Source organism: Quercus suber, unplaced genomic scaffold, assembly GCF_002906115.3.
Source record: "Quercus suber isolate HL8 unplaced genomic scaffold, Cork oak 2.0 scaffold_761, whole genome shotgun sequence".
Lineage (NCBI taxonomy): Eukaryota > Viridiplantae > Streptophyta > Magnoliopsida > Fagales > Fagaceae > Quercus > Quercus suber.
The window spans coordinates 115,878-123,900 of NW_027070197.1; the positions used below are offsets into that span (position 1 = coordinate 115,878).

Below are 8,023 nucleotides of genomic sequence, written 5' to 3' on the forward strand. Positions count from 1 at the left end.
TTATTAGATTATGTAATGTATTCTAACTAAATTATAATGAAATGAGGATTTGATCTCTCTTAAACTACCATAAAAAAAATGCAACATAAACAAAATTAATGATTTTTTTTAAAATCTTATATTCAAATACTTCCCATGCACTGCATGGGACAACGACTAATTTTATATATTTTCTTGGCTAATTTTAATCCCAATGGCTATGTGTATCCTAGTAGAATACAATTCCACCTACATTGGGGTCCGAGTGTTACGTGTGTACGTAAAATTGTCAAAAAAAAAAAAATGTCAAAGCTCGTGTCTGGATGCGACACAATTAGAAAGGCGCAAGTTTCCCTCTATGACTATGAGGTGGCCCGCCACTAAATACTATTCAAAGTCTTTCAATTCTTAAATAAAAGTAGTGAACCCACTCGGCAATTATCAAAGAATTGTCTTGTGGTTGTGGGTGACTAATGACTATTCCTGTATCGGACATATTCACACTCAAATCGAGCTAACGAAAGACTGTATAGATATGTTTTTTATGAGGAGAGTCAACTTGACCCTTCCAACACCGCTCACATTTTCTGAAAAAATCTGAGATAGTCCCAACCACTCTGTGAGAGCGCGGAGCACTGCTCCTCCCCTGCTTACTAAAAATGAAAATAAGTGCTATATAACACCCCACAGCCCAAACAAAAGCCAAACTGAACATCAAGATTGTCAGACTTCAAACCCATTTCTCTTTCTCAAACTCAAATGGTTCAACTGATCTATCTCTCTACCTTCATTTTCTCCTTCCTAACTCTTTCATCTGCCGACGACGCCGCAGTCATGGCCAAGCTCCTTGCCTCCTTTAGCACCGCCCCAAGCGGCTGGTCTAACAGCACAGACTACTGCAATTGGACAAACGTTGTCTGCGACCGAGGCCGTGTCACTGAAATCGAATTAATTGCTCAGTCTCTCTCAGGCACTCTTCCTTCGGATCTTGGCACTCTCACCAGACTCGAGATTCTTTCTCTCCAAGAAAACTCTTTCTCTGGACCAATGCCCTCCTTTGCCAACCACACTTCTCTCCGATATCTCTACCTTGACAACAACAACTTCTCCTCCATTCCTTCAGGTTTCTTCCAAGGACTCACAAACTTACAGGTCTTATACTTGAGCGAAAACCATAATATTGCACCTTGGACCATCCCTACCGAGTTGACTCAGGCCACTAGTTTACTCAGATTCTATGCTAGCGATACAAACATTTTTGGGTCTCTACCAGATTTCTTTGGTTCCTTCCCGAATCTTACGGATCTCGGACTTGCTTATAACAATCTCAGTGGCACTTTACCTCAATCCTTCGGAGGATCCAGGATTCGAAAACTCAGGCTCGAAAGGCAGAAAAATGGCTTGTCGGGTACCATCGACGTGTTGTCGTCGATGACACAGTTGTCCCAAGTGTGGCTATTCGAGAACGAGTTCATTGGTCCAATTCCAGACTTGTCAAACTGTACAAGTTTGTTCGATCTTCAGCTCAGTGACAACCAGTTCACAGGCCTCATCCCAGACTCATTGATGTCAATTGCCACATTGAGAAACGTTTCCTTGGATAACAATGAGCGTATTGGTAAGTTGTAACTTTCCCCAAGAAAAATATACCACAGTGTCTAAACAATGAGTTGGAATACCTGAACCATGTATAGTAAACTTAATGTTGGGAATTTACATAAATTCCTAGATTTTTGTGAGAGATGAAAAATAGATAGAAAAATAACACACACACATAAGGCAATCATACGAGACAAGAAATTACGTGGTTCGGCAATTTTTCTAAGTTCACGGAGTTGCAATGATTTACTATTTCTAAGAAAAAATATAACATGGGATTATAAAATGTTTCTCTCAAAACAACACAACCTATTAGCCCAAGCCTCCACTCCATAGACTAGATCTCAAAAAATCTCTCATTAAAATCATAGCACTTTTATATTGGGTCGGATCATAATCTGGATCAAACATAAACTAAGCTCCACTGAACGGTCAAGTATGTTTCTTTGCCTAGAGAGTGAAAATTACCCCCCTACTTGATGTAGAGAAGGCACACAAAGGATTAGAAGGTGCACATCAACCCTTCATGGTGCATGAAGTGGAAAAACTTGATATGATAATATTTTTTCTATTTACCAAGACAAGCTTATATTGTTTGCAATACTAATTCCACCTAATGATTTTATCATTTCGAATTTATTTAATGATATGTTGGAATAAAAAGCTTCTTTGACGTGGAAATAGTTCGAGAGCCCTTAGAAACCATGATCCTAAATGAAATAAGAAATAAATGCAAAGTGAATTGACACATGACTTAATGGGATGAATATGCGTATGACGCTTCATTAAATGGATGCAATCTAGATGAAATGAACATGAATACATGACAAAAAATATGCATTAAGGCCAATTACAAGGTTTATAAATCAATCACGTCACTCAAACGATAGTTACCCAATAAAATGTCACTCACGCATCTTGTTGAAAACATGGTGTGCAACATGAAAACAACCATGGATTAAGTGAAGGATCAAGCACAAAAATGTCGAAAATTCACACTCACATGGCCTCAATGGCACCAAAGGTGAAAAACCCCATTCTGTACAAACATTTGACAAAAAGCAATTGAAAAAAAAATATATATCAAAATTTGCTAAAACCCCAATTCATAAACCTAGATTTGAATCTAAATGATTTTATGATGTAAATGCAAGAAAATATCATGAGATTACCTTGATTTGATGAGTGAAAGATGTTGGAATCAAAGTTATGGTTACACTCAAATTTGATAGAGTGTGAAATAGATAGGGTTTAGTTTACCAAGAGAAAGAAAATTAAAGGTCAAATCATTAAAATACATGTTTTAAATATGGCTGAGAAGCTCAATTGATATAGTGTTAGTTTGAGCTGCGTTGAAAATGTTTTTCAATGTGTTTGCATTTTAAGCAGTGGGTCCATGCACTGTTCACGGGACCTACAAGTACGGAATTCAGCAAAATTTTCATTAAAATTAAGTCTCACGGCACTATTCACACATTTAAAAATTATTTTGTTACAGTATTTTCAGTTTTCAATTTTCATCAATAAGCGGTATCCAAACAGACCCATAGTGTCTACCGAGACATTTTGTTTGACCTTTGTTGACCAAGTGTCTAATGAAAATACTTGCAATGCAAAATTTAAAAGTTTGAACTCTCAGCTCTCACAGAGATACTATATTAATTCACTCTCCACAAGTAAAAGTTGCTCCAACAATGATCAAAAATACAGAAAAACATATCTTTGGCTCTTACACAAAGAATTTAATATGTTTATAGGCGTTTGGACTAGAGTTGTTGGTTCTACATCGTTTGCCAACTTCGTAGATCTTGAGGAAGGCTCATGTCTTGGTCAGAGTCATAGATGTCCTCTACTCCATGAAAAGTGGGAAATTTGTGATCTAATTTATGACATGTTGGTTTCCACTGCCCTACAAGAGGGCTTAAGATGTTGACCACATACCTAATATCCGGTCTTTGGTATGGCTTGGGAGTAGTGCAATGTCCTGCTAGCTCAGCCACTGTGTATATGCTCTCCATGGTCTCCTCATCAGGGTTAATAGTTTGGTCAATTGCCTTGGCGATGCTCTCCTTGTTCTTTAGAATCCCACAGAACCATGTGACCAGATGAGGGTTATCATCTGGCAGAGTATCATCTACAGCTTTTCTTCCAGTAATCAGTTGCATCAAAATCACTCCAAATGCATATACATCCGCTTTGGTGGTCACTCTTCCTGTAGCTGTTGATAAGGAAAGGAAGTCATCATACAAACTTGCAAATGGTTCAACTAGTGACATCTAACTAGAAAATAATTATTCATGGTGAACATTGGTGTCAACATACTTGGTATGACACAAGCACATGAAGAGAAAAGATTGTATACACACAACAATAACAAGCCCTAGCCTCAAATCGTAGTCATTTATAGATCCTTAATAAATTAGTCAAAGTCGATAATACGTATATAGTGGCATAGTCAAAATTTAATTTAGGAGGTGGGAAAAATTAAAATACATGAATGGAATTAATCATAAAAATATTAATATGTATGAATAATATATATGTAAAATAATGCCATTATCATACAAAATAAATATAAATGTAAATTTTAATTTATTTTTCATTCTTAGATTAATTTACTTAGTTGCTCTCAATATTTTTACATATTTTTGAAATTTCTTCATGATTTTTTTTTCTGATAATTTGATCAATCAAGATAAATTGAGAGAATAAATAAAATATAAAAGTGTTAAAAATATAACAACATGCCTGGAAAATTGCATACTAAGTGTATTGATGCTTTTAAAAAATATATATAATTTATTTAAATTTTGAGTTTATAACAAAAACCTAAAGGTAAATTGTAAGACTTACAAGAAATTATATATCAAGTTGGGTAGGAAGGATGAAGAAAATAATGTTTATAAACTTGTTAAGACTAAGGAAATGAAATAAAGAGACTTGCATGGCATCCAATGCATTAATGATAGAAATCAAAGAATGTTACTAGAAGAATATATGTAGAGTAGACTTAAGAAGCATGAGGACTGATATGGAAATGACATAAAAGAGTGGGGAGTGATGTGGACTTCCAACTCATTCATTCATCTTTTTTTTTTTACAAAATAGAAATTCTACTCTAGCCTAATCTAAGTGTATATATATGTGAAGCTCCCTCTTGGAAACTTGAACCTCGACCCTTACCCACACACCCCACAAGCACTTATACTTATGGAGTGATTATCGCGTTAAGAGTATGCAATGGTAACCCATTCATTCCTAATAACACTAAATTACTAAATTATTGAAGGCTATACTAAATTAATAACACTAGCTCCTTTGTCAATGACAAGAATGAGAGAATATTTACAACATTATCATTATACACAAATAAGAAAGTTAACTAACTCAAGTATGAGAAAAGCTTTGGCTGACATCAGGGACGGACCAGATGGGGCCCAAGCCCCATGGTCCATTTTTTTTTTAGTTATTATGTATTTAATTTTTGTAGTTGGGCTCCTTCCAAAACTTTAGACTCTATTCTTCTCGATAAGTCTAGTTAGCCTCACCCAAATAGCAATTATCTAACCCAAAAACTTAATAAAAACATAAAAACGTTCACAATAGTGATTGTATTTTAGCAAAAAAAAAAATTCTTTTACAACCAAAGAACCAAAAAATCATGTGTTATTGGAGAAGCTAAAACTAAATTTTTTGTAACTACAATACCAATTGTTTGTAGCAATTTGTTAAAAATAAAATACAATATTTTATTAAGAATATATCTTTTCCTTCAATTAAAAAACTCAAATTCTCTCTCTTCCTTTATTATTTTAATGAGTTGTTTATATCATTTTAAATGAAATGATAAAAAAAAAAAAAGGAACATTTGATATTATGTGTATTGTAAAGTGATGTGGTAAAATAGATAATATAGCTTTTTGATGTGCTAAAACCTAAAAATTTTATCACCACCAGTGCAAATGCTCTAACTTAAAATAAAAAAATAAAAAAATTCCTAACCAGCCTAGTATTTAAAAAAAAAAACATTATTTTGTTTTTGTTTTTATCTTTGTTGGCAAATAATTGCATCTTAATGTATTTGAAAACAACAATTTTGTGTATTTATAAATTTTTACTACTATATGAAGGCATGTTTTTTTTTTTAAGCCCTCGCTAGCTTAAAGTCTTAAATCTGTCTCTCGCTGAAGTTATACTGATACTTCCTCAGTAATATGATTTACCCTGATTGTGCAAATATTTTGGCAGATCGTCCAAGTATTGAACGACCATTTATCACTATACTCTATCAAATTCAAATAGGACACAAGAACATAAAATCTTAAGTTTTAGTTACCTCCATATTCTGGTGCAAGATAACCAAAAGTCCCAGCTACTCGCGTCGATACAGGGTTCTTCCCATCAGGCGCAATTTTAACCAAACCAAAATCTGCAACCTTGGCCCGCATATCATCCCCAAGAAGTATGTTGGAAGGCTTTAAATCTCTATGAATGAAAATTTGGGGAGCTAAAGTATGCAGGTATTCCACTCCTTGTGCCACATCCATTGCTATCTGAATCCTCTGCTTCCAAGTAAGAAGAGAACACCCATTCTCACCCAAATCAAACAAATGTTGTGTTAACGTCCCTTGTGGCATATACTCATATACCAAGAGCCTCTCGTTGCCATTGATACAGCATCCTAAAAGAGAAACCAAATGAATATGCCTCACTTTAGTAAGAACTGAAATCTCTGCCTGAAAATCATTGATTCCTTTGCTACCCCTTGCAGCAGATTCCATCCTTTTCACAGCAACTTTAGTCCCATCATGGTATTCTCCTTTGTAGACAACTCCAAAACCTCCCCTACCCAGAATGTTAGCTTCATTGAAATTGTTGGTCACCTGTTTTAGAACTTCAATCGAAATTTCAATATTCGGTACACTAGTTGTACCTCCATTTTCAGGATTCACCACTCCTCCAAACTTCCTATGCCTGCTACTAACATAACATTTAATTGAGATAAAGAACACAACCACAACAAATATGATCACAGCAATAACTATACCAGCAATCATACCAGGCAAGACGGAAGCACCACTTGACCCCATTCCAGCTTTATTCCCACTAGACGATGTGCTATTCATCCCAATCAACGGATTACCGGTCGTAGTTAGGTTCACAGAATCTCCAAATTTTGGTAACAACCCAGAAAGGTTATTGTTCGAGACATCAAGAACCTGAAGTCTTGTTATGTTGGTCAAAGCATCCGGAATGGAACCCGTCAATTTGTTATCACCCAGAAACAAATTCCTCAACGATGTGAGTTTTGCAAAGGCAGGAGAGATCGTCCCAACGAATTGCTGCTTAGCAAAATTGATAGTGATAATATTACCCTGTGAGTCGCAGATAATGGAAGTCCAGCCAACGCAGGCGTTGTTACCTGTCCAAGATTTGGCTAGCTTGCTTGGATACCCAAATGCTGCAGCGATTTCAAGCAATGTAGTCACTTGGTCATCACAAGGACCTGGGGTGCTTTTACAGAAGCTATTGGTACCGAGAGTGTGATTAGTCACGCTAGATGGGAACTGTGGGTGAGGCCCTTGGAGCTCATTGTTATCCAAGGAAACGTTTCTCAATGTGGCAATTGACATCAATGAGTCTGGGATGAGGCCTGTGAACTGGTTGTCACTGAGCTGAAGATCGAACAAACTTGTACAGTTTGACAAGTCTGGAATTGGACCAATGAACTCGTTCTCGAATAGCCACACTTGGGACAACTGTGTCATCGACGACAACACGTCGATGGTACCCGACAAGCCATTTTTCTGCCTTTCGAGCCTGAGTTTTCGAATCCTGGATCCTCCGAAGGATTGAGGTAAAGTGCCACTGAGATTGTTATAAGCAAGTCCGAGATCCGTAAGATTCGGGAAGGAACCAAAGAAATCTGGTAGAGACCCAAAAATGTTTGTATCGCTAGCATAGAATCTGAGTAAACTAGTGGCCTGAGTCAACTCGGTAGGGATGGTCCAAGGTGCAATATTATGGTTTTCGCTCAAGTATAAGACCTGTAAGTTTGTGAGTCCTTGGAGGAAACCTGAAGGAATGGAGGAGAAGTTGTTGTTGTCAAGGTAGAGATATCGGAGAGAAGTGTGGTTGGCAAAGGAGGGCATTGGTCCAGAGAAAGAGTTTTCTTGGAGAGAAAGAATCTCGAGTCGGGTGAGAGTGCCAAGATCCGAAGGAAGAGTGCCTGAGAGAGACTGAGCAATTAATTCGATTTCAGTGACACGGCCTCGGTCGCAGACAACGTTTGTCCAATTGCAGTAGTCTGTGCTGTTAGACCAGCCGCTTGGGGCGGTGCTAAAGGAGGCAGAAAATTGGTCCTAAACAAGAAAATGAGTTGGAAACTGAAAGTGAGTACAAGATTTAAGTATAGAAAATTAGTACAGAAAAAAAAAAAAAAAAA

The 8,023-nt window shown here is 36.6% G+C and overlaps 1 protein-coding gene across 1 annotated transcript; it reads right to left on the minus strand.

Annotated features, from left to right (window-relative positions):
* Nucleotides 1-3,197: 3,197 nt before the first annotated feature.
* LOC112005594 (receptor-like kinase TMK4) lies at nucleotides 3,198-8,006 on the minus strand. Its single transcript, XM_065766959.1, has 2 exons — nucleotides 5,915-8,006; nucleotides 3,198-3,796 (listed from the first exon to the last, which is right to left on the minus strand). Exons 1-2 carry the CDS (start codon nucleotides 7,728-7,730, stop codon nucleotides 3,360-3,362), a joined length of 2,253 nt encoding a protein of 750 aa, XP_065623031.1. The 5' UTR covers nucleotides 7,731-8,006; the 3' UTR covers nucleotides 3,198-3,359.
* Between the last annotated feature and the right edge of the window lie 17 nt (nucleotides 8,007-8,023).